The sequence below is a fragment of the Pogoniulus pusillus genome, chromosome 14 (genome assembly GCF_015220805.1).
Source record: "Pogoniulus pusillus isolate bPogPus1 chromosome 14, bPogPus1.pri, whole genome shotgun sequence".
In the NCBI taxonomy this organism is placed as follows: Eukaryota; Metazoa; Chordata; class Aves; order Piciformes; family Lybiidae; genus Pogoniulus; species Pogoniulus pusillus.
Genome location: NC_087277.1, coordinates 2,097,501 through 2,121,255, shown reverse-complemented (window position 1 = coordinate 2,121,255; position 23,755 = coordinate 2,097,501). Strand labels below are relative to the sequence as shown.

Below are 23,755 nucleotides of genomic sequence, written 5' to 3'. Positions count from 1 at the left end.
TTCAGTATATATAAAAATAGATAATTTAAGTGCATAAATCTATTCAGTATATATATAAAAATAAAGTGTATAAATCTATTCAGTATATATATAAAAATAGATAAGTGTATAAATCTATTCAGTGTATATATAAAAATAGATAATTTAAGTGTATAAATCTATTCAGTATATAAATAGATAATTTAAGTGTATAAAGTTATTCAGTATATATATAAATAAAGTGTATAAATCTATTCAGTATATATATAAAAATAGATAATTTAAGTGTATAAAGCTATTCAGTATATATATAAAAATAATTTAATTGAATAAATCTATTCAGTATATATATAAAAATAGATAATTTAAGTGCATAAATCTAATCAGTATATATATAAATAAATAAAGTGTATAAATCTATTCAATATATATATAAAAATAGATAATTTAAGTGTATAAAGCTATTCAGTATATATGAAAAAAATATCTAATGTAAATGGAGAAATCTATTCAGTTTATATATATAAGTAGATAATTAAAATATATCAATCTATTAGGTATATATAAAAATATCTAATGTAAATGTATAAATATCTTCAGAAGATATATAAAAATATATAATTTAAGTGTATAGAACTATTCAGTCTCTATATAAAAATAGATTATTTAAATATATAAATCTATTCAGTATATTTGAAAAAACATCTAATGTAAATGCATAAATCTCTTCAGTCTCTATATAAAAATAGATAATTAAAATACATCCATTTATTTGGTATGTATAAAAATATATAAATGTATAAATCTCTTCTGAAGATACATATAAATAGATAATTTAAGTGTATAGATCTGTTCAGCATATAAATAAAAATAGAAAATTTAAATATATAAATCTATTCAGGATATATATACATAATTTAAATGTATAAATCTATTCAGTATATTGGAAAAAATACCTAATGTAAATGTATAAATCTCTTCAGTCTCTATATAAAAATAGATAATTTAAATATATCAATCTATTTGGTAAATATAAAAAATTATATAAATGTATAAATCTATTCAGAAGATATAGAAAAATCTATAAGTGTATAGAACTATTCAGTCTCTCTATAAAAATAGATAATTTAAATATATAAATCTATTCAGGATATATATAAATATATGTTAAATGGATAAAACTATTCAGGATACATATAAAAATATATGTAAAATGGATAAATCTATTCAGGATATATAAAAATATATGTTAAATGGATAAATCTATTCAGGATATATATAAAAATATATGTTAAATGGAAAAATCTATTCAGGATATATACATATAAATATATGTTAAATGCATAAATCTATTCAGGATATATAAAATTTATGTAAAATGGATAAATCTATTCAGGATATATCTATAAATATATGTTAAATGGATAAATCTATTCAGGATATATAAAAATATATGTTAAATGGATAAATCTATTCAGCATATATATATAAATATATGTTAAATGTATACATCTATTCAGGATATATATATAAATATATGTTAAGTGTATAAATCTATTCAGGATATATATATTAATATATGTTAAATGGATAAATCTATTCAGGATATATATATAAATATATGTTAAATGCATAAATCTATCCAGTCTATATATAAAAATATATGTTAAATGTATAAATCTATTCAGGATATATATAAAATATATGTTAAATGTATCACAGTATCATCAGGGTTGGAAGAGACCTCACAGATCATCAAGTCCAACCCTTTACCACAGAGCTCAAGGCCAGACCATGGCACCAAGTGCCACGTCCAATCCTGCCTTGAACAGCTCCAGGGATGGCGACTCCACCACCTCCCCGGGCAGCCCATTCCAGTGTCCAATGACTCTCTCAGGGAAGAACTTTCTCCTCACCTCCAGCCTAAATCTCCCCTGGCGCAGCCTGAGGCTGTGTCCTCTCGTTCTGGTGCTGGCCACCTGAGAGAAGAGAGCAACCTCCTTCTGGCCACAACCTCCCCTCAGGTAGTTGCAGACAGCAATAAGGTCACCCCTGAGCCTCCTCTTCTCCAGGCTAACCAATCCCAGCTCCCTCAGCCTCTCCTCGTAGGGCTGTGCTCAAGGCCTCTCCCCAGCCTCGTCGCCCTTCTCTGGACACGTTCAAGCATCTCAATGTCCCTCCTAAACTGGGGGGCCCAGAACTGAACACAGCACTCAAGGTGTGGTCTAACCAGTGCAGAGTACAGGGGCAGAATGACCTCCCTGCTCCTGCTGACCACACCATTCCTGAGGCAGGCCAGGATGCCACTGGCTCTCTTGGCCACCTGGGCACACTGCTGGCTCATGTTCAGGCGGGTATCAATCAGCACCCCCAGTTCCCTCTCTGTCTGGCTGCTCTCAGCCACTCCGACCCCAGCCTGTATCTCTGCATGGGGTTGTTGTGGCCAAAGTGCAGCACCAGCACTTGGAGCTATTGAACCCCATCCCATTGGACTCTGCCCATCTGTACAGGCGGTCAAGGTCCTGCTGCAGAGCCCTTCTGCCCTCCAACTCAGTCACATCTGCCCCCAGCTTGGTGTCACCTGCAAACTTGCTGATGACTGACTCCATGCCCTCACCCAGATCATCTATGAAGATGTTAAAGAGGATGGGGCCCAGCACAGATCCCTGAGGGACACCACTAGTGACAGCTGCCAGCTGGATGTGGCACCATTCACCACCACTCTCTGGGCTCATCCCTCCAGCCAGTTCCTAACCCAGCACAGAGTGTTGCCATCCAAGCCATGGGCTGACAGCTTAGCCAGCAGTTTGCTGTGGGGGACAGTGTCAAAGGCCTTGCTGAAGTCCAGATAGAGCACATCCACCAAGCAGTCACCTGATCATAGAAGGAGATCAGGTTAGAAAGGCAGGATCTGCCCTTCCTAAACCCATGCTGGCTGGACCTGAGCTCTTTGCCATCCCTTTGCCATTTATAGATGTATAAATCTATTCAGGATATATGTAAAATATATGTTAAATGTCTAAATCTATTCAGGATATATGTAAAATAAATGTTAAATGTATAAATCTATTCAGGATATATGTAAAATATATGTTAAATGTATAAAACTATTCAGGATATATGTAAAATATATGTTAAATGTCTAAATCTATTCAGGATATATGTAAAATATATGTTAAATGTATAAATCTATTCAGGATATATGTAAAATATATGTTAAATGAATGAATCTATTCAGGATATATGTAAAATATATGTTAAATGTATGAATCTATTCAGGATATATATAAAAATATATAAGTGCATAAATCTATCCAGGATACATATGAAATATAGAATGTAAATGTATAAATCTCTTCAGTCTTTATATAAAAATAGATAATAAAAATATATCAATCTATTTGGTGTCTATAAAAACACATCAATGTGTAAATATCTTCAGAAGATACATAAAAAGATATCATTTAAGTGTATAAATCTATATGAAAATAGATACTTTAAATATATAAATCTATTCAGGATATATATATATAAATATTGAATTTAGATGTATACATCTATTCAGTAGATATGAAAAAATAAAGAATGTAAATGTATAAATCTATTCACTCTCTATAAAAATATGTAAGTGCATAAATCTATCCAGGATACATATAAAATGTAGAATGTAAATGTATGAATCTATTCAATCTCTATAAAAAATATGTAAGTGCATAAATCTATCCAGGATACATATAAAATATAGAATGTAAATGTATAAATCTATTCACTCTCTATAAAAATATGTAAGTGTATAAATCTATCCAGGATACATATAAAATATAGAATGTAAATGTATGAATCTATTCAGTCTCTATATAAAAAATATGTAAGTGTATAAATCTATCCAGGATACATATAAAATATAGAATGCAAATGTATGAATCTATTCAGTCTCTATATAAAAATATGTAAGTGTATAAATCTATCCAGGATACATATAAAATATAGAATGCAAATGTATGAATCTATTCAGTCTCTATATAAAAATATGTAAGTGTATAAATCTATCCAGGATACATATAAAATATAGAATGTAAATGTATAAATCTCTTCAGTCTCTATATAAAAATATATAAGTGTATAAATCTATCCAAGGTATAGATAAAAATATATATATAATGTAAATGTATAAACCTATTTGGTACAGAGATAAAAATACATAATGTAAACATAAATCTATTCAGTATATAGAGAAATATCTAATTAAAAGAGATCAATAATATTCATTATACCTAAAAAATACACAAATATATTAAGTACATACACAAATAACCCCAAATCTCCTGCCCATTATGTTGAAGGAAGACAGTCTGGAGTACAAGATTATCACTCAGTTGCTCCTGTTTCTTCTGTATCAAATTTGATGATATGGGGAATGTTCTGGAGGGGGGGGGTTGGTTGGGTTTTGGGTAGTTTGTTTGTTTTCATTCTCTGCAGCCAGATTAATGACTGGAATGAAAGTTACTTCAGTTTAGATTGGGTTTAGATTTAGTTCAGTTTAGATTGGGTTTAGATTTAGTTCAGTTTAGATTGGGTTTAGATTTAGTTCAGTTTAGATTGGGTTTAGATTTAGATCAGTTTAGATTGGGTTTAGATTTAGTTCAGTTCAGACTGGGTTTAGATTTAGTTCAGCCTAAACTAAAGTGCAGCTGGGGAATGCAAGGTATTATCTTGACACTCTCCTCCATCATCTGTATCCCTAAAACTGAAGCCAGCTTCTCCTGTCAGCCAGCAAATTAGAGGAGGATTCCTCTGTAAAAACACTTTAGTAGAGACACCATAAACACACCAAGATGGGTTTAAAATTGCAGTGTAATTCTTTTGGGGTTGTTTGGTTTTTTTGCTAAGTATAACTGTGCTTATTAACAACCACCAAATAAAGCCCAGATAAAAAAAGAATCCCTGCTCTACCTGCTGCCATACCACAGACAAAAAACAGACACTGCCCAGAAAAAACAGGCAGAGAGATACAAAAGCTATTGTTGTACACAGGGAGAAGAACATCAACTTGCTTGTTGTATGAAGGTAGGAGAACATCAACTTGCTCATTGTACAAAGGGAGAAGAACATCATTGTACAAAGGGAGAAGAACATCAACTTGCTCATTGTACAAAGGGAGAAGAACATCATTGTACAAAGGGAGAAGAACATCAACTTGCTTATTGTATGAAGGTAGGAGAACATCAACTTGCTTATTGTATGAAGGTAGGAGAACATCAACTTGATCATTGTACAAAGGGAGAAGAACATCAACTTCCTTATTTGTTTTTCAGATTTCCTTGGATTGGGACCTTGCCTAACTCTTTGGGACTTTGCCTAACTCTTTGGGACCTTGACTAACTCTTTGGGACCTTGCCTAACTCTTTGGGACCTTGCCTAACTCTTTGGAACCTTGCCTAACTCTTTGGAACTTTGACTAACTCTTTGGGACCTTTGCCTAACTCTTTGGGACTTTGCCTAACTCTTTGGGACCTTGCCTAACTCTTTGGAACTTTGCCTAACTCTTTGGGACCTTGCCTAACTCTTTGGAACTTTGACTAACTCTTTGGGACCTTTGCCTAACTCTTTGGGACCTTGCCTAACTCTTTGGGACCTTTGCCTAACTCTTTGGGACCTTGCCTAACTCTTTGGGACCTTGCCTAACTCTTTGGGACCTTTGCCTAACTCTTTGGGACCTTGCCTAACTCTTTAATCATGAAATGCTGTTATCAAAGAGCTATTTCCAGAGACACTCCAAAGGTTCTCCCAACACATAGCAGAGTTCAGTTACATTATGTTCACTGTGACACACAACAGGCCTGGCAAAATTTAGGAGGACCAATAATGCTTTTTGGTCTCAGCACAGCAAGCATCTGAAATCAATTTGGAAGTATTCAACCTTTTAAGCCAGTGCAGGCAGGAACATGTTGAAAGCTGAGGACCTTCTTAAGTGGCTCTGGTGATTAAAAGAATTGCAATGGGGGATTCTAAATTGTCCTACAATTGCTCATAGCAGCTGAAAAAAAAAAAAGCCATTAGAAACACACTGGAATTAAGTGGGGGAAAAGAACCTTCAGTTGTACCTAGCTCCTGTGTATTACTCAGTTTCCCACACATAACGAATAAAAACTTTGCAAGTTAAGAATTATGTGTTTTAAAAAAGGAATAGGATCCAGTCAGGTTAATGGAGGGCTAATGGAAAGTGAGGTACTTTAAGAAGATTAGTGCTTCTGTCTATACAGAGGTATTGCACAGTGCAACTTTCAACACAATCAGCCAAGTGAAAGATTTGAGAATACAATTCAAGGGAGAAAGGAAGAGAAAGGAAGAGAAAGGAAGAGAAAGGAAGAGAAAGGAAGAGAAAGGAAGAGAAAGGAAGAGAAAGGAAGAGAAAGGAAGAGAAAGGAAGAGAAAGGAAGAGAAAGGAAGAGAAAGGAAGAGAAAGGAAGAGAAAGGAAGAGAAAGGAAGAGAAAGGAAGAGAAAGGAAGAGAAAGGAAGAGAAAGGAAGAGAAAGGAAGAGAAAGGAAGAGAAAGGAAGAGAAAGGAAGAGAAAGGAAGAGAAAGGAAGAGAAAGGAAGAGAAAGGAAGAGAAAGGAAGAGAAAGGAAGAGAAAGGAAGAGAAAGGAAGAGAAAGGAAGAGAAAGGAAGAGAAAGGAAGAGAAAGGAAGAGAAAGGAAGAGAAAGGAAGAGAAAGGGGGAAGGGGAGGGGGGAGGGGGAAGGGAAAAGAAGGGGAAGGGAAAAGAAGGGGAAGGGAAAAGAAGGGGAAGGGAAAAGAAGGGGAAGGGAAAAGAAGGGGAAGGGAAAAGAAGGGGAAGGGAAAAGAAGGGGAAGGGAAAAGAAGGGGAAGGGAAAAGAAGGGGAAGGGAAAAGAAGGGGAAGGGAAAAGAAGGGGAAGGGAAAAGAAGGGGAAGGGAAAAGAAGGGGAAGGGAAAAGAAGGGGAAGGGAAAAGAAGGGGAAGGGAAAAGAAGGGGGAAATAAAGGAAGAGAAGAGAAGAGAAGAGAAGAGAAGAGAAGAGAAGAGAAGAGAAGAGAAGAGAAGAGAAGAGAAGAGAAGAGAAGAGAAGAGAAGAGAAGAGAAGAGAAGAGAAGAGAAGAGAAGAGAAGAGAAGAGAAGAGAAGAGAAGAGAAGAGAAGAGAAGAGAAGAGAAGAGAAGAGAAGAGAAGAGAAGAGAAGAGAAGAGAAGAGAAGAGAAGAGAAGAGAAGAGAAGAGAAGAGAAGAGAAGAGAAGAGAAGAGAAGAGAAGAGAAGAGAAGAGAAGAGAAGAGAAGAGAAGAGAAGAGAAAAGAAAAGAAAAGAAAAGAAAAGAAAAGAAAAGAAAAGAAAAGAAAAGAAAAGAAAAGAAAAGAAAAGAAAAGAAAAGAAAAGAAAAGAAAAGAAAAGAAAAGAAAAGAAAAGAAAAGAAAAGAAAAGAAAAGAAGGCAAGGCAAGAGAAATTATTCAACTTTATATCTATTTTTACTATATAAAAGCAAAATACCTTTCAGGAGTATAGGTTGTGTCGTCATAATATGAATTAGGCACTCTTCTCTCCTGCCTAGTCCTCCTGAATATGGAATAAACAGCACAGACATTTCAGACATTTCAAAGGGTGCTTCTTTCATGACGCTTTCCCTCTCTGTACTATTAAGATAGCAATGAGCATAGAGAACATTTAACTACAGTTCAGCACTTTTGCTCAGCTACTTTCAAATGGTAATCAGAAACCATTAACAGCTCATTAAGACCCCTTGAGCGATGCAGGTGTGCTTCATAGGAATGAAAAGCTAACATCAGTGGGAAAGCTGCATTTGGCTAGCTGGGAAAATGCAACAAAAAGAGGAGGTAGAGGTGCTAGAAAGTTTCTGAGTGGTCAAACAAAGATCAGAAAACAGCAAAATTTGGTTTCATCGAGTAAAGCTACAGAAATTCTCCCTGAAACAAACCTCATAGCCTGGACAAAATGTGCACAAACCCAGCTTTTATTGACTTCCAAAGGGGAAAAAACCCCACAAGTGGCATGTTGTGCTGGTTTGAGCCCAGCTGGGATGTTTTGGTGAGAGGAATTAGATGCTAGGCTGTGAAAAGGAAACAATGGTGATGGCTGCTGCACTCATAGGCTTGCTGAGATGGGTTAAAAACAAGAACATAAACACAGATAACAGAGCTGTTCTCTGGCTCTTGCCATGCCTCCTTTCTCTGCCTAAGTTGTTGTCTAACTAATCCTTCTGCTTCCTAACCCTGGCTGATTCTCCAAACTCACCTTGCATGTAAGGCAAAGTCTGGGGTAAGGTAGAGGGGTGGAAAGGAGGTGGAAGGATGTTTGGGAGCCCCTCCTGGGGACTCTGGTTTCATAGAATCATAGGAAAATAGTGGCTATGAGATACTCAGAATATTTCACATCTGGTAAGATGACTCCTGTAACATCCACAGGCAGCCTGGATTCTAGAGAACCACAGAAGCCAGGATCAATTCCCAGGCTCACATAATCCCAGGATACTGTTTTAACACTGAGCCAACTTCATGTTGGCTTTCCCTTTCTGACCCCAGGAGGCACCATCCCTGGAGATGTTTTAGGCATCCAAAAGTACTTTCAGGAACCCAAAAGTAATTTTAGGCACTCAAAAGTTGTTTTAGGCACCCAAAAGTAATTTTAGGCATCCAAAAGCAGTTTTAGGCACCCAAAAGCAGTTTAAGGGATACAAAAGTAACTTTAGGCATCCAAAAGTAATTTTAGGCATCCAAGAGTAGTTTTAGGCACCCAAAAGTACTTTTAGGCATCCAAAAGTTGTTTTAGGCACCCAAAAGTAATTTTAGGCACTCAAAAGTTGTTTTAGGCACCCAAAAGTAATTTTAGGCATCCAAAAGCAGTTTTAGGCACCCAAAAGCAGTTTAAGGGATACAAAAGTAACTTTAGGCATCCAAAAGTAATTTTAGGCATCCAAAAGCAGTTTTAGGCACCCAAAAGCAGTTTAAGGGATACAAAAGTAACTTTAGGCATCCAAAAGTAATTTTAGGCATCCAAAAGTAGTTTTAGGCATCCAGAAGCAGTTTAAGGGATACAAAAGTAACTTTAGGCATCCAAAAGTGATTTTAGGCATCCAAAAGTAGTTTTAGGCATCTAGAAGTAGTTTTAGGCTTACTAAAACTATGGTTTGCTCCAAATCCAGAGCAAACCTTCATGAAGTTCTCAGGAGAACTCACACCCTGAAGGTAGCCATGGAGTTAATACTTCAAGAGCTGTTGCTGTGGGAAGCTGTGCATTGCCTCTCCTGCCAAGCACTTCCTTTTTATGGGCTCCTGCTTTATCAGATTTATAGCCCAGTTCCTGCACAACCACACAGATTCCTTCCTGCAGTATTTCTGGGAGCATCACCATCACAGTGCTGCACCAGCATGTCTTATTGCCTCTCTTAAAAGCCACTAGACTTCCACTATAATTATTTCATAGACATTATTATGGGCTTCACCTGTCTCTGCCATATATTTCACACATAAATAGCAGCTCTGACGCTCTGCAGTCGCACAGGGGGCTGTGACTGCACACAGGGACTCATAAATCACAGAGTAAGCATAACACACATCTACAACACAAGCTCAGACCTCCCCTTTGCACTCTGTCTTTCAATCATGCAAAATAGCACATTTCAGAGAGATTGTTTTCTGTGTACTTGGAAGTGGATAGGCTTTTCCTCATCATTTCCAAGAGAATAATGAGTACTAGAAGCACTTTGGAAAATTCCAGCAAAAATAAGGTTTGTATAAAGATATTTACATGTAGAGGGACTCTTTAGGCTGTCAGGGAGTGATAGGACTGGGGGGGAATGGAACAAAGCTGGAATTGGAGAGATTCAGACTGGATGCTAGGAGGAAGTTCTTCAGCATAAGGGTGGTGAAACCCTGGAAGAGGTTGCTCAGGGAGGTGGTGGAAGCCTCATCCCTGGGGGTGTTTAAGGTGAGGCTGGATGAGGCTGTGGCCAGTATGATTGAGTGTGAGGTGTCCTTGGCTGTGGCAGAGTGGTTGGAACTGGATGATGCTTGTGGTCCCTTCCAACCCTGCCTGATTCTGTTCCTATCCGTATATCCTAATGAAACTGATTCTATAGGAACTATTCAGCTTCTCTTGGGATTTATCCATAGTCTTGAGTAATCAGTTTTAGATCATAGAATCAACCAGGCTGGAAGAGACCTCCAAGTTTATCCAGTCCAACCTAGCACCCAGTCCTATCCTGTCATCTAGACCATGGTACCAAATGCCTCATCCAGTCCTTTCTTGAACACCTTGATGACAATGTCAGGAGCTGGAAGGGACCTCAAAAGCTCATCCAGTCCAACCCTCCTGCCAGAGCAGCATCACCTAGGCCACATCACACAGGAATGTGTCCAGGTAGATTTTTAATCTCTCCAGAGGAGGAGACTCCACAACCCCTCTGGGCAGCCTGTTCCAGTGCTCTGTCACCCTCACAGGGAAAAAATCCCTCCTGTTTCCATGAAACTTCCTATGCCTCAGCTTCCACCCACTGCCCCTTGTCCTTGTACGCATACTCACAGTATCAACGGCATCCTCACTGTATGTGTTTTACCACTTAAACCACACACCATATTCTTAGCTTGGGAATCAAACACTACTGTCAGAGCCTAAGAGGCAGTGCTACTGACATGCTCCACATCAAATATACCTCTCCAGATCATAGTAAGCACCCTCAGAATAGGTACGGCACATCTTACGGGAGCGAAGCAATCTGATTGCATCTTCGCAAAACAGAGGATACATTGGGTGATCCTGGCTGCCAAAACAGAAAGGGTGAGCACAATGAACAGCAACAAAGAGATGACAGAAGGACAGAAACAACACCAAAAAGCCAGCCATGTCAGCGACCAAACACTGGGACAAAACTCAGGTGGATTTTGGCAAAGTGCTTTTGAAAGTTAAGGTGCCTTAGCCTGCAGCTGGGACTACAAGAGAGGCATCACACTCCAGTTTGGACTACTGGGTCCTTTGGTTAAGACAGCCATGCATTTTGTGTGTGAAAATGGCAGCATTTGGAGGTGTTTGTGGATTCAAATCATTTTCATTAGCAACTTCTGGAAACACATTAAAATCTCATTTAAAAAGTGCAAGTTGTGAAAAGTTACCCAGTGTTTGTCTACACACTACACAAAGGAAGCTCATGGTGGTGCTAACAGGACCAGAGATGTCAGGGCTTGGAAGGGACCCAAAGAGATCACAGGCTCACAGGATGTCAGGGGTTGGAAGGGACCCAAAGATCACAGTATCACAGTATCACCAAGGTTGGAAGAGACCTCATAGATCATCAAGTCCAACCTGTTACCATAGAGCTCAAGGCTAGACCATGGCACCCAGGGGTTGGAAGGGACCCAAACAGATGACAGGCTCACAGGATGTCAGGGATTGGAAGGGACCCAAAGAGATCACAGGCTCACAGGATGTCAGAGATTGGAAAGGACCCAAAGAGATCACAGGCTCACAGGATGTCAGAGATTGGAAAGGACCCAAAGAGATCACAGGCTCACAGGATGTCAGAGATTGGAAAGGACCCAAAGAGATCACAGGCTCACAGGATGTCAGGGATTGGAAAGGACCCAAAGAGATCACAGGCTCACAGGATGTCAGGGATTGGAAGGGACTCAAAGAGATCACAGGCTCACAGGATATCTAGAGTTGGAAGGGACCCAAAGAGATCACAGGCTCACAGGATATCTAGAGTTGGAAGGGACCCAAAGAGATCACAGGCTCACAGGATATCTAGAGTTGGAAGGGACCCAAAGAGATCACAGCTCACAGGATATCTAGAGTTGGAAGGGACCCAAGGAGATCACAGGCTCACAGGATATCTAGAGTTGGAAGGGACCCAAAGAGATCACAGCTCACAGGATATCTAGAGTTGGAAGGGACACAAAGAGATCACAGCTCACAAGATGTCGGGGGTTGGAAGGGAGCCAAAGAGCTCTTTGAGTCCAACCCTCCTGCAGAGCAGGATCATACAATCTAGCTCAGGTCACAGAAGAAGGCATCCAGACATATGTACTCAACACTTCTAAGCTTTCTATCACTGCAGACAAGCAGAGGTGGGCACAGAGGCAGGCAGAGCACACGCAGAGAACAAAACATATACCTGGCATCTCTGTAATGGTGAGCGGTGGCCTGGGCGTACCGGGAGCGAGGTAAAGTGACATAATGACTGAGTAGATGGCAGAAGGGAAAAGCACAAATGTGAGACAATGAGATGGAGAAGGAATGGCACACAGCACACAACACCAAAACCTGAGAAGACAGGAGCTACAAAAGCATGGCACAGAGCACTGAAATTCCTATCGACACGAGAAGCTCTCAGTTGCAAGTCTGAAGTCACCTAGATGAGTCACAGATGTTTTATGAGAAGCCAGTGGGAACTACAGACAAATGGGTAGCTAAAATTTGGGACTTTCTACATTCCAGTTAGGATGGAAGCATTTATAAACGTCTCTCTGAAAGCAATCCTCAGAAGCCAGCTTGCCTCTTCCCTTGCTTGAAGGCAGTGGTAACTTCAGCATGAGGATTAATTTTGGCAGAGCTTTACCTAGGCTGTCTAAAAGGCATTGGGAAGTCTGTCCTCAGAGAGGTAGCTCCAGACCTTGCCCATTTGTGAGTCTATACTATTTATCCTACTGTGATTAAAAAAATAACTTAGATCACAGCCTGGTTATATAATGCCTGGAAGGCAAAACCGAAGAAGAGAAGGCAAAAAAACAAATAAGAAGACAAAAAAACAAATATGAGAAGGCAAAAACAACAAAGAGAAGGCAAAAAAACAAGAAGAGAAGGCAAAAATCAAAGAAAAGAAGGCAAAACCCAAAGAAGAGAAGGCAAAACTAAAGAAGAGAAGGCAAAAAACAAAGAAGAGAAGGCAAAAACACAGAAGAGAGGCAAAAACAAAGAAGAGAAGGCAAAAACCAAAGAAGAGAAGGCAAAAAACAAAGAAGAGAAGGCAAAACCAAAGAAGAGAAGGCAAAAACAATGAAGAGAAGGCAAAAATCAAAGAAGAGAAGGCAAAACCAAAGAAGAGAAGGCAAAACCAAAGAAGAGAAGGCAAAAACAATGAAGAGAAGGCAAAAAACAAAGAAGAGAAGGCAAAAAACAATGAAGAGAAGGCAAAAATCAAAGAAGAGAAGGCAAAAACAAAGAAGAGGAGGCAAAAACAAAGAAGAGAAGGCAAAAATCAAAGAAGAGAAGGCAAAAATCAAAGAAGAGAAGGCAAAAACAAAGAAGAGAAGGCAAAAACAAAGAAGAGAAGGCAAAAACAAAGAAGAGAAGGCAAAAACAAAGAAGAGAAGGCAAAAACAAAGAAGAGAAGGCAAAAACAAAGAAGAGAAGGCAAAAACAAAGAAGAGAAGGCAAAAAACAAAGAAGAGAAGGCAAAAACAAAGAAGAGAAGGCAAAAACAAAGAAGAGAAGGCAAAAACAAAGAAGAGAAGGCAAAAAACAAAGAAGAGAGGGAAAAAACAAAGAAGAGAAGGCAAAAACAAAGAAGAGAAGGCAAAAACAAAGAAGGCAAAAATCAAAGAAGAGAAGGCAAAAACAAAGAAGAGAAGGCAAAACCAAATTTGTGCATTTCAAAACCAAAACAATCATAGCTTTTAAAAAGATCTTTGTTTTGTAGCTATCTTAAAGCAATAAATAAGCCCAAAAGAGCAGCAACAAGGAATAAAAAATTCCATTCATTTAATGATAGTAATAATCATAACACTATTATTATCTGCATTTTGTAGCTATCTTCAAGCAACAAATAAGCCAAAAAATGCATCAATGAGGCAAAAAGAAACAACTTTATGTATTTCAAAAGCAAAATAATCATAATTTTATCTTAAAGCAACAAATCATAGAATAATTATATAACATTATTATTATTATTATTACTATTAACCACCTGCATTTTGTAACTATCTTAAAGCAACAAATAAGGCCAAAAGAGCAGCAATAGGGAATAAAAAAATCCATTCATTTAATAATAATAATAATAATAATAATAATAATAATAATAATAATAATAATAATTTTAATCTGTATTTTGCTGCTATCTTAAAGCAACAAATAAGCCAAAAAGAGCAGCAATAAGGAATAAAAAAAACCCATTCATTTAATAATAGTAATAATAATAACATTATTATTAATATCATTATTATAAATCTGTATTTTGATGCTATCTTAAATCAACAAATAAGCCAAAAAAAGCAACAATGAGGCAAAAAAAAACAAACCCAAATTTATGTATTTCAAAACAAAAATAATCATAATTTTATCTTAAAGCAACAAATCACAGAATCATAGAATCAAGCAGGTTGGAAGAGAGCTCCAAGCTCAGCCAGTCCAACCTAGCACCCAGCCCTGGCCAAGCAACCAGACCATGGCACTAAGTGCCCCAGCCAGGCTTGGCTTCAACACCTCCAGCCACAGAGTCTCCACCACCTCCCTGGGCAGCCCATTCCAATGCCAATCACTCTCTCTGACAACAACTTCCTCCTCACAGCCAGCCTAGACCTGCCCTGGCACAACTGCAGACTGTGTCCCCTTGTGTTGCTGCTGCTTGCCTGGCAGCAGAGCCCAACCCCACCTGGCTGCAGCCTCCCTTCAGGTAGTTGTAGACAGCAATGAGCTCTGCCCTGAGCCTTCTCTGCTGCAGGCTGCACACCCCCAGCTCCCTCAGCCTCTCCTCACAGGGCTGTGCTCCAGGCCCCTCCCCAGCCTTGCTGCCCTTCTCCAAACACCTTCCAGCATCTCAACATCTCTCTGCAATGGAGGAGCCCAGAACTGGACACAGCACTCAAGGTGTGGCCTGAGCAGTGCTGAGCACAGGGGCACAAGAACCTCCCTTGTCCTGCTGCCCACGCTGCTCCTGAGCCAGCCCAGGATGCCATTGGCTCTCTTGGCCACCTGGGCACACTGCTGCCTCATCTTCAGCCTACTATCCACCACTACCCCCAGGTCCCTTTCTTCCTGGCTGCTCTCAGCCACTCTGTCCCCAGCCTGCAGCGCTGCTTGGGGTTGCTGTGATTGTAATTCAAGTGTAATGGGCAACACTACTATTGCCCATTTTTACTCACACTCTTTCACACTTTTTGAATAGAGAAGGGAAATCAAATGTGACAAGTATGAAATTATTAAGGTTGTTAGAAATAAATATATACTTCTTTTTAATTTGCTATGTGTTTGCCTTTAATCAAATCTCAGGCTCACAGGATGTTAGGGGTTGGAAGGGACCCAAGGAGATCATCCAGTCCAACTCCCCTGCCAGAGCAGGACAATACTAACACAGATCACACAGGAACACATCCAGACAGGCCTTCAAAGTCTCCAGAGAAGGAGACCCCACAGCCTCTCTGGGCAGCCTGTGCCAGTGCTCTGTGACCCTGACAGTAAAGAAGTAAATGGTCCCAAACTTTTCAAATGGTCCCAAACTTTTCAAGTTACAATTTGCTGAAAATTCTGGAAGGTAAAAACAAACAAACAAACAAAAAATAGAGAATTGTCTTAATGAGACTGCAGAGTAAGAAAGAGATTGATCTTTGGGTCAATTACTTGGAAATATAAGCAGAAAAGAGGCATTAAAAGAGGTAGAAAGGAAAAGAGAGAGAGGGCTGACACAGGAAATTCAGGGTAAGTATTGGGGGAAGGAAGAGAGTAAAAGCTGATAGCAAGGCAGGACTGCAAGGCTGAGTGCAGAACTGGTGAAGGGAAGGGGAGGCTATAACTAATAAACCCATGTGGCTTCAAGGCCAAGCTGTGCTACTCTCTCTATTAGCAGATTATACTTTCCAATGGTGGTAAACTACTAGAGCTAGCTGCTGTGTGCAGGAGAGCCCAGTGATATGGCTCTAAAAGCTTAAATTCTCATCTCAACCAAGGAGGAGTTCCTGTGCTCAGTGACAGAAGGTTTTCCATGTTGCTTCAGATACACCTGGAAAATCACACCTAAAGAACTGCATGAAAGGTGAAGACAAGCTCCAGAAAAAGGCAAATGCCATTCCAGAGCAAAATGCTGGGGAAATCATTTTGCCTGCTACACTACACAGGCAAGATGAACAGAGCAGTTTTGTTTCACAGTTCAGGGCTCTCTTGAAGGAGAGAAGGGATTTGATTTTATTTTTAGGTATAAACATCAAGTGGCACAGATGCTTTTTGTCACATGAAGTGTGCAGAATCCTAGTCCTGCTTATCACTTTAGAGAGATCAAATCCTAGGTATGTTCCAACAGGTTGCAATTGAGAGTTCAAAGGCTCTGGCTGTGAACTGATATCAATTATCAGCAGAGAGTCTGGGAACTGACACTCAATCAAGTGTCCAGAGAAGGGCAATGAAGCTGGTGAGGGCCTGGAACACAAACCCTACCAGGAGAGGCTGAGGGAGCTGGGGGTGTGCAGCCTGGAGAAGAGGAGGCTCAGGGCAGAGCTCATTGCTGTCTACAACTACCTGAAGGGAGGCTGTAGCCAGGTGGGGTTGGTCTCTTCTCCCAGGCAACCAGCAACAGAAGCAGGGGACACAGTCTCAAGCTGTGCCAGGGCAGGTCTAGGCTGGGTGTTAGGAGGAAGTTGTTGTCAGAGAGAGTGATTGGCATTGGAATGGGCTGCCCAGGGAGGTGGTGGAGTCTCCATCCCTGGAGGTGTTCAAGCAAAGACTGGATGAGGCACTCAGTGCCATGGTCTAGATGACTGCATAGGGCTGGGTGCTAGGTTGGGCTGGATGATCTTGGAGGTCTCTTCCAAGCTGTTTGATTCTATGATTCTAGGAAAACCAGTACATTATTGCAGTGCTCCCCATGATGTGCTTCACTTACTCCAAAGTGCATAAGAATGAAGTGGTTTTTAATCAGACCTGCATTATTTTTCACATAGGCACTTTGTAAGTGCATTTGATTTTGAGGAGTGTATCTATCAGCTGATTGTTTGTTTTTTTCTGGGCGGGGGGGGGAGTGGTGGTTTTGGTTTTGTTTTCTTTAAATTCAGCTCAAAGGTTGTGACTCATGAGCTCTGACAGATGCAGCTACGTTTTTATCTTGCCACCTTCCTCCTCCACCCCTCTGTTGGTGCTTACCATCCTTCAGCAGGCACATGGAGGCACCGGGTTGGTAATGCAGATAATTGTGCAATTTAGCAGCGATTTCACTAATGCACTCACTGTAAATAACAGCAGCTAAGGAGAAAACACTCTCTCCTTTCTGCCATCCTTACTGGAAGGCTAATGCATGGCAGCGTGCCTGGACTGCAATCCCTTCAGCAGTTAAATCCATTAGGGCTCATGAGTGGGAGCCCTGGGAGAGGAAATTGCAATAGCAACATTATAAGTGACTGAAACCAGAATGTGTCAACAGAAAGTATAGAACAGGCTTATAAGAATCCCTGCTGGTGCAATCTTCCTGGATGTTTCTCACTTGCAGTTTTAGCTGTAGGCATAAAATAAACAGGGAGTGCAATATACTCTTAATGGTAAAATCTGAAAGGAGAAAAACAGCTGAAAGGAATGATAGAATGGCTTAGGTTGGAAGGGACCTCAAGGATCATCCAGCTCCAACTCCCTGCCATAGGCAGGGACACCTCCCACTAGAGCAGGTTGCTCAAGGCCTCATCCAGCCTAGCTTTGAACACCTCCAGGGAGGTTGTGGAGCACAGAATCAGCCAATCTTTGATCACATTGGCTGATTCTGTGCTCCACAACCTCCCTGGGCAACCCATTCCAGTGCCTCACCACCCTCATGGTAAAGAACTTCTTCCTAACATCCAGTTTCAGTCTCCCCTCTGCCAGTTCAAACCCATTCCTCCTCATCCTGCCATTACAAGACCTTGTCAATAGTCCCTCCCCAGCCTTCCTGTAGGACTCCTTCAGATACTGGAAGGCCACTCCAAGGTCTCCTCAAATCCTTCTCTTCTCCAGACTGAAGAGCCCCAACTCTCTCAGCCTGTCCTCAGAGCAGAGCTGCTGCAGCCTCCTGAGCATCTTCATACACTGTGGTTATTGAAATCAGAGTTGATAAATGCTTTTTGTAACCTGATTACTCTAACATGAGAAATGGGAAGGACTTTATCTTTTCCTTTTTTCTTTTCCCTCTCTTTTTAATATCACAAAGGCACTACCACAACAATTTATTCAGCAAAATTAACTAATTTAGCCAACTATTGCCTGCAATTCTTCTTTTTACATCATTAAAATTCATAGAGGTTGCTCCAGCTCTGCTCACTCATTGGGAAGTTCCATTAGGCAAAACATTAGGCACAGTAAGAGAGGCTTCTAAACACAAAGACTCTGATTTCATTCTAACACTTATTGCTGCAATAATTCCCCCCCCCCAACAAAAATGGCTCATAAAGTTGCTATAAGACAAACAGAGTGCTAGAATAACCTTCTGTTATGCTCTGTATCCAGTGGGAACATTTCTACTGAGTGGAATTGATCCACTTTTACATCTCCTTATTCAACAACAAAGAATTTGCTCTGATACTCTAAGAAATCATTTCTATCAAAAAGGACAACTCAGTTATGTGTCTTTCCTACTGCACAATTCCTCTGACTCCCTCTTGGCAAAGATGCCTGTGAGGGCTTGACAGTTTTGTCAGCCTCATGTGCCCTGTCCATTGGTTAATGTATTTTAATGCAGCCAGTGGATAAACGAGGAGGGAAACTCTCATCTGGGGGGTTAGATCAGTCAGCCTGCTATTTGCTCTGCTACCAAGTTAAGCTATCAAGTTGAGTAATTCAAGTTGATGTGTAGGCTGCAGCTGATTCTAATTCTAGTCATAGAATCATAGAATACACCAGGTTGGAAGAGACCTCCAAAATCATCCAGTCCAACCTAGCACCCAGCCCTGCCCAACCAACCAGACCATGGCACTAAGTGCCCCAGCCAGGCTTGGCTTCAACACCTCCAGGCACAGCCACTACACCACCTCCCTGGGCAGCCCATTCCAATGCCAATCACTCTCTCTGACAACAACTTCCTCCTAACATCCAGCCTATATTTCACCTGGCACAACTTGAGACTGTGTCCCCTTGTTCTATTGCTGGTTGCCTGGGAGAAGAGGCCACCCCCCACTTGGCTACAATGTCCCTTCAGGTAGTTGTAGACAGTAATAAGATCACCCCTGAGCCTCCTCTTCTCCAGGCTAAACAAGCCCAGCTCCCTCAGCCTCTCCTCATAGGGTTTATGCTCCAGGCCCCTCTCCAGCTTTGTCACCCTTCTCTGGACACCTTCCAGCACCTCAACATCTCTCTTGAATTGAGGGGCCCAGAACTGGACACAGCACTCAAGGGGTGGCCTGAGCAGTGCTGAGCACAGGGGCACGAGAACCTCCCTTGTCCTACTGGCCACACTGCTCCTGAGCCAGGCCAGGATGCCATTGGCTCTCTTGGCCACCTGGGCACACTGCTGGCTCACCTTCAGCCTACTATCTATCAGTACCCCCAGGTCTCTTTCTTCCTGGCTGCTTTCCAGTCAGATATTTACCTCTCTCTGTCCGGGGAGTAGTGGTCATCTACAACTCGGTGTCTATCCATTCGGTTCAGGGTATTGTAATGCGCTGCAGTAGATCGAGTCCCTCGTGGTCCCTGATCCACATTCCGACTAGGGATAAAAGATATCAGATTCTGAGTTCTGGGTGTGCCTGGCCCACATCCTCTCATTGGTCTCTACAATTATTAGCAAACATGGTGGTAAGGAGATGTATTAGCTGGCCTATCTTTTGGCTGCTTTTGCTCTCACATAATTTTAACTCCCATGGTTAAAAAATATTCTCCTATAGGAAAAGGTGCTAAGTCCAGGCTGGGGACAGGGCTTTTCTCCTTTGTTTCAAAGTTTGTTTGCTCTGGAAAGAAGAAGGTATTGTTTTCCTTTGTCCTTCAATTAAGAAGGGTCAAGTTTAGACAAAATAACTCATTCCAGACTGTACTACAAAGATCTAAACTGGAGCAAGAAATGATGAGGACTTCTACCTGTTGTGGTGGAGTGCATGTTGCTGTCATCTGAATTAAACAAGAGATGCTTAATTTGCCCTGGAAAGCTTATTTTGTAACCTCATTGGCAGAGAATCTGACCAAGAACTGTTTAGTTAGGCAGAAGGGGAACACAGAGTGCAGGTGTTGTTAAGGGGAGTCTGACCAAGAACTGTTAAGTTAGGTAGAAGTGGAACACACAGTGCAGGTGTTGTTAAGGGGAGGCTGACCAAGAACTGTTTAGTTGGGTAGAAGTGGAACACAGTGCAGGTGTTGTTAAGGGGAGTCTGACCAAGAACTGTTTAGTTGGGTAGAAGTGGAACACAGAGTGCAAGTGTTGTTAAGGGGAGTCTGAACAAGAACTGTTTAGTTGGGTAGAAGTGGAACACAGTGCAGGTGTTGTTAAGGGGAGTCTGAACAAGAACTGTTTAGTTGGGTAGAAGTGGAACACAGTGCAGGTGTTGTTAAGGGGAGTCTGACCAAGAACTGTTTAGTTGGGTAGAAGTGGAACACAGTGCAGGTGTTGTTAAGGGGAGTCTGACCAAGAACTGTTTAGTTGGGTAGAAGTGGAACACTGTGCAGGTGTTGTTAAGTGGAGTCTGACCAAGAACTGTTTAGTTGGGTAGAAGTGGAACACAGTGCAGGTGTTGTTAAGGGGAGTCTGACCAAGAACTGTTTAGTTGGGTAGAAGTGGAACACAGTGCAGGTGTTGTTAAGGGGTGTCTGACCAAGAACTGTTTAGTTGGGTAGAAGTGGAACACAGTGCAGGTGTTGTTAAGAAGCACCAATCACTTTCACAGTTCTGTACAGTTTGAGACCAAAGCTTTGCCTGCTGGCTGCTTTACTCAGTTTAACCATTAACACTTACTGCTACACATTTACTTCTCATTTCCTGGTCTTTAGAATGAACCCACAACAAGGGGAAGATAGGAAGACAAGAGTTAGTTGTGAAAGTTGTTGGATAGTAATAGAAATAAGATTGGATACCAACAAATTCTTCTTCCTCCTGTCCTTTCCTGCAGTATTCCCTGATGTGGGCTCTTTTTCACATTTTTATACCACTCAGATCAGGTCCTGCCTTGCCACTTTCTCAGTCCTTTGATACTTGCCATCCTCACCCCTTGTCACTTGCCAGTTCTTGGTTAGTGTGAACCTGCATGTGTGCCTTCCACTGCTGCTGCCAGGCAGATGTTTGTTTCTGCACTTATGTGCTGTGAAGATGCTGCACCTCCATGGGCAGCCCATCCCAATAGCAAATCACTCTCTCTTCATAGATGGTAAAGGTAGTGATGGTAGAGAATAATGAGCATCCTACTAGGTTCACCACATCAGGTCAGCCTATCCACCTCCCATAGCCATCTTCATGCTGCTTTTTCAAGCACATAGTTATAGAAGCAGCTAATCAATGTCATCCAGTGTCTGCCACAGCCTAAACTCCATTCTTGTCTATGAGGAGAACAGCCCACTGAAGAGATGTGTTGATTTGAGGCTAACTGGAATATTGTAATGAGAAAAAATAGCTGATAGGCTGTGAAAAGGAAACAATGGTGGTGGCTACTTCACTCATAGGCTTGCTGAGATGGATAAAAGCAAGGACACAAACATAAATAAGACATTTTCTATCTGTTGGAGTTCAATGCCTGTGTTATCTCCCTGGGCTTCTGCTGCTCTGCCTGGATCTGTGTAACCCAGCTAAGCATTCTGCTCCTAACCCCCCTTGCTGATCCTCTCAGCAAACCTTGCACATAAGGCAGGCTCTGGGATAAGGTAGAAGGGTGGAAAGAAGGTGGAAGGGTGGTTGGGAGCCCCCCCTGGGACTCAGATTTCTGGGAGGAGTATTGTGTTTCTGTATTTAACTTGTATGTAACTGTATCTTGCTGTAAATATTCTGCTTTAAACCTCCTGTGCCAATCCTCCAACCTCACTTTGCACGCAAGGCAGACTTTGGGATAAGGTAGAGGGGTGGAAAGAAGAAGGAAGGGTGGTTGGGAGCCTTCCTGGGGACTCTGCTTCCTGGGAGGGCTGCTGTGTTTCTGTATTACCTTTAACTTGTCTGTTGCTGTCTATAGCTGTAAATACCTGTAACACATTGTAACTATCTGCTTGTATCTTGTGCTAAGCTGTGAATACAAAGCTTCATTCCTTAACTTCCAGCCAGCTGAGTCTGGTCTGAGTACATTTACTGGGGGAGGGGGGGAGGGGAAGTAACTCCCAAAGCACCACAGTATATTAGCTGAAAACATGACAGGAGCAGTACCAACAGCTACTATGCGAGGTGGCTCTCATGGAGTCTATTACCAAAATCCAGTGGAAAGACTGAGGACTGAAAAAGGGCTTCTAAGATTAAACAGCAGCTTGCACTCCTGTGGCCCAAAAATCTCCTGCCTTAGAGGCATCAGTCACTAGCTGGGAGATCCCAGGGCACGCCACATGCTTGCTGCAATTGGAATGTGTCTGCAGTTGCAGATGCCCAGCAAACTCAGACAAGATGGTGTGCAGGTGATTGATGCTGCTTACAGCTTTGCCAGCTACACCTGGATTTTCAGTAGAATGGAATAAAAAACCAACCCCAAAAGACATTTCTGTAACCCAAGGATTCTTTTCTGCAAACTCTCCAGTACTGGTAATCCCATTCTCTGAGTTTGATGAGTCCTCAAAGAAAGGATTTGGTGTGTGAGCATGGAAACCTTACAGAAATGATGCATTTGATTGTGAGCTGAATGGTTTTTTTTCTTTGTAAGCTTGAAACCATACATGGGAAAAAAAATGCAAAGCTACCAGAAAATGAAAATGAAGTTTTTCAGTGGGCTTAGACAGCCTGGGTGAAAATTCTGCCCAAAATGCAGACATGAAACCACAAAGATCCACACACACACAGATTTTGCTCACAGTTATGCCTATATCCAAGACAAATAACCCCAAGAGATTTAGCATGGGCAATTACTTAGGCTGAAATCAGTACAGAAGAAATCAGAATAGGCTGCTCTGTGTCTACTGCTTATGCATCATTTAAAGTCAGGCTGTATTTACATGGGGGGTTAGATTTCAAGTGGCAGCTTGAAAGTTTCTGCCTGCAAATCATATGGTGTCATTTGGGATCCTAATTTAGTCTGCATCTGCTGGAGGAAATGGCAAGCAAACAGAGAAGTAAGAAAATTGCAATGTCAAGAGAGTCTTAAGCCAACAAAAAGAAGAAAGGTAATAGAAAGAAAAGCAGAAGACAAGAGAATCAGAATGGCTGCAGGAGAAAGGGATGGATATAAGCACCTAATGGGATGCTAAAACATTATGGGGCAAACAACTTCCCCTTCAACACCATGGGGCAAACAACTTCCCCCTCAACACCATGGGGCAGCAAACTACTTCCTCCTCAACACCATGTGGCAAACAACTTCCCCCTCAATACTATGGGGCAAAACCTTCCCCTTCAACACCATGGCACAAACAACTTCCCCTCCAACACTATGGGGTAAACAACTTCCCCCTCAACACTATGGGGCAGCAAACTACTTCCTCCTCAACACCATGGGGCAAACAACTTCCCCCTCAATACTATGGGGCAAAACCTTCCCCTTCAACACCATGGGACAAACAACTTCCCCTTCAACACTATGGGGTAAACAACTTCCCCCTCAACACTATGGGGCAGCAAACTACTTCCTCCTCAACACCATGGGGCAAACAACTTCCCCTTTTATTCCAACTGAATTTCATCAGCTGGAAACCTACCTACACATAGCAATAAAAAATGCTGGAAAGTAGGCTTCATTCTTTACATCTGTCCTTCTGCTTCCTCT

General features: G+C 41.0%; 1 protein-coding gene across 50 annotated transcripts in view; it reads right to left on the bottom strand.

Annotated features, from left to right (window-relative positions):
• Window positions 1-23,755, bottom strand: part of RIMS2 (regulating synaptic membrane exocytosis 2) — a 493,599-nt gene that overhangs the window by 156,759 nt on the left and 313,085 nt on the right. For 29 of the 50 annotated variants that reach the window (XM_064154112.1, XM_064154113.1, XM_064154074.1 and 26 more), the window contains 2 exons: window positions 19,474-19,590; window positions 7,482-7,547 (listed from right to left, as the gene is read on the bottom strand). The exons of 1 other annotated variant lie outside the window; for it this stretch is intronic. In XM_064154112.1, the coding sequence (XP_064010182.1) occupies window positions 7,482-7,547; window positions 19,474-19,590 (183 nt within the window). The remainder of the gene's footprint in view (window positions 1-7,481; window positions 7,548-19,473; window positions 19,591-23,755) is intronic. 20 more of the 50 variants (XM_064154115.1, XM_064154116.1, XM_064154114.1 and 17 more) reach the window with 2 other exon arrangements.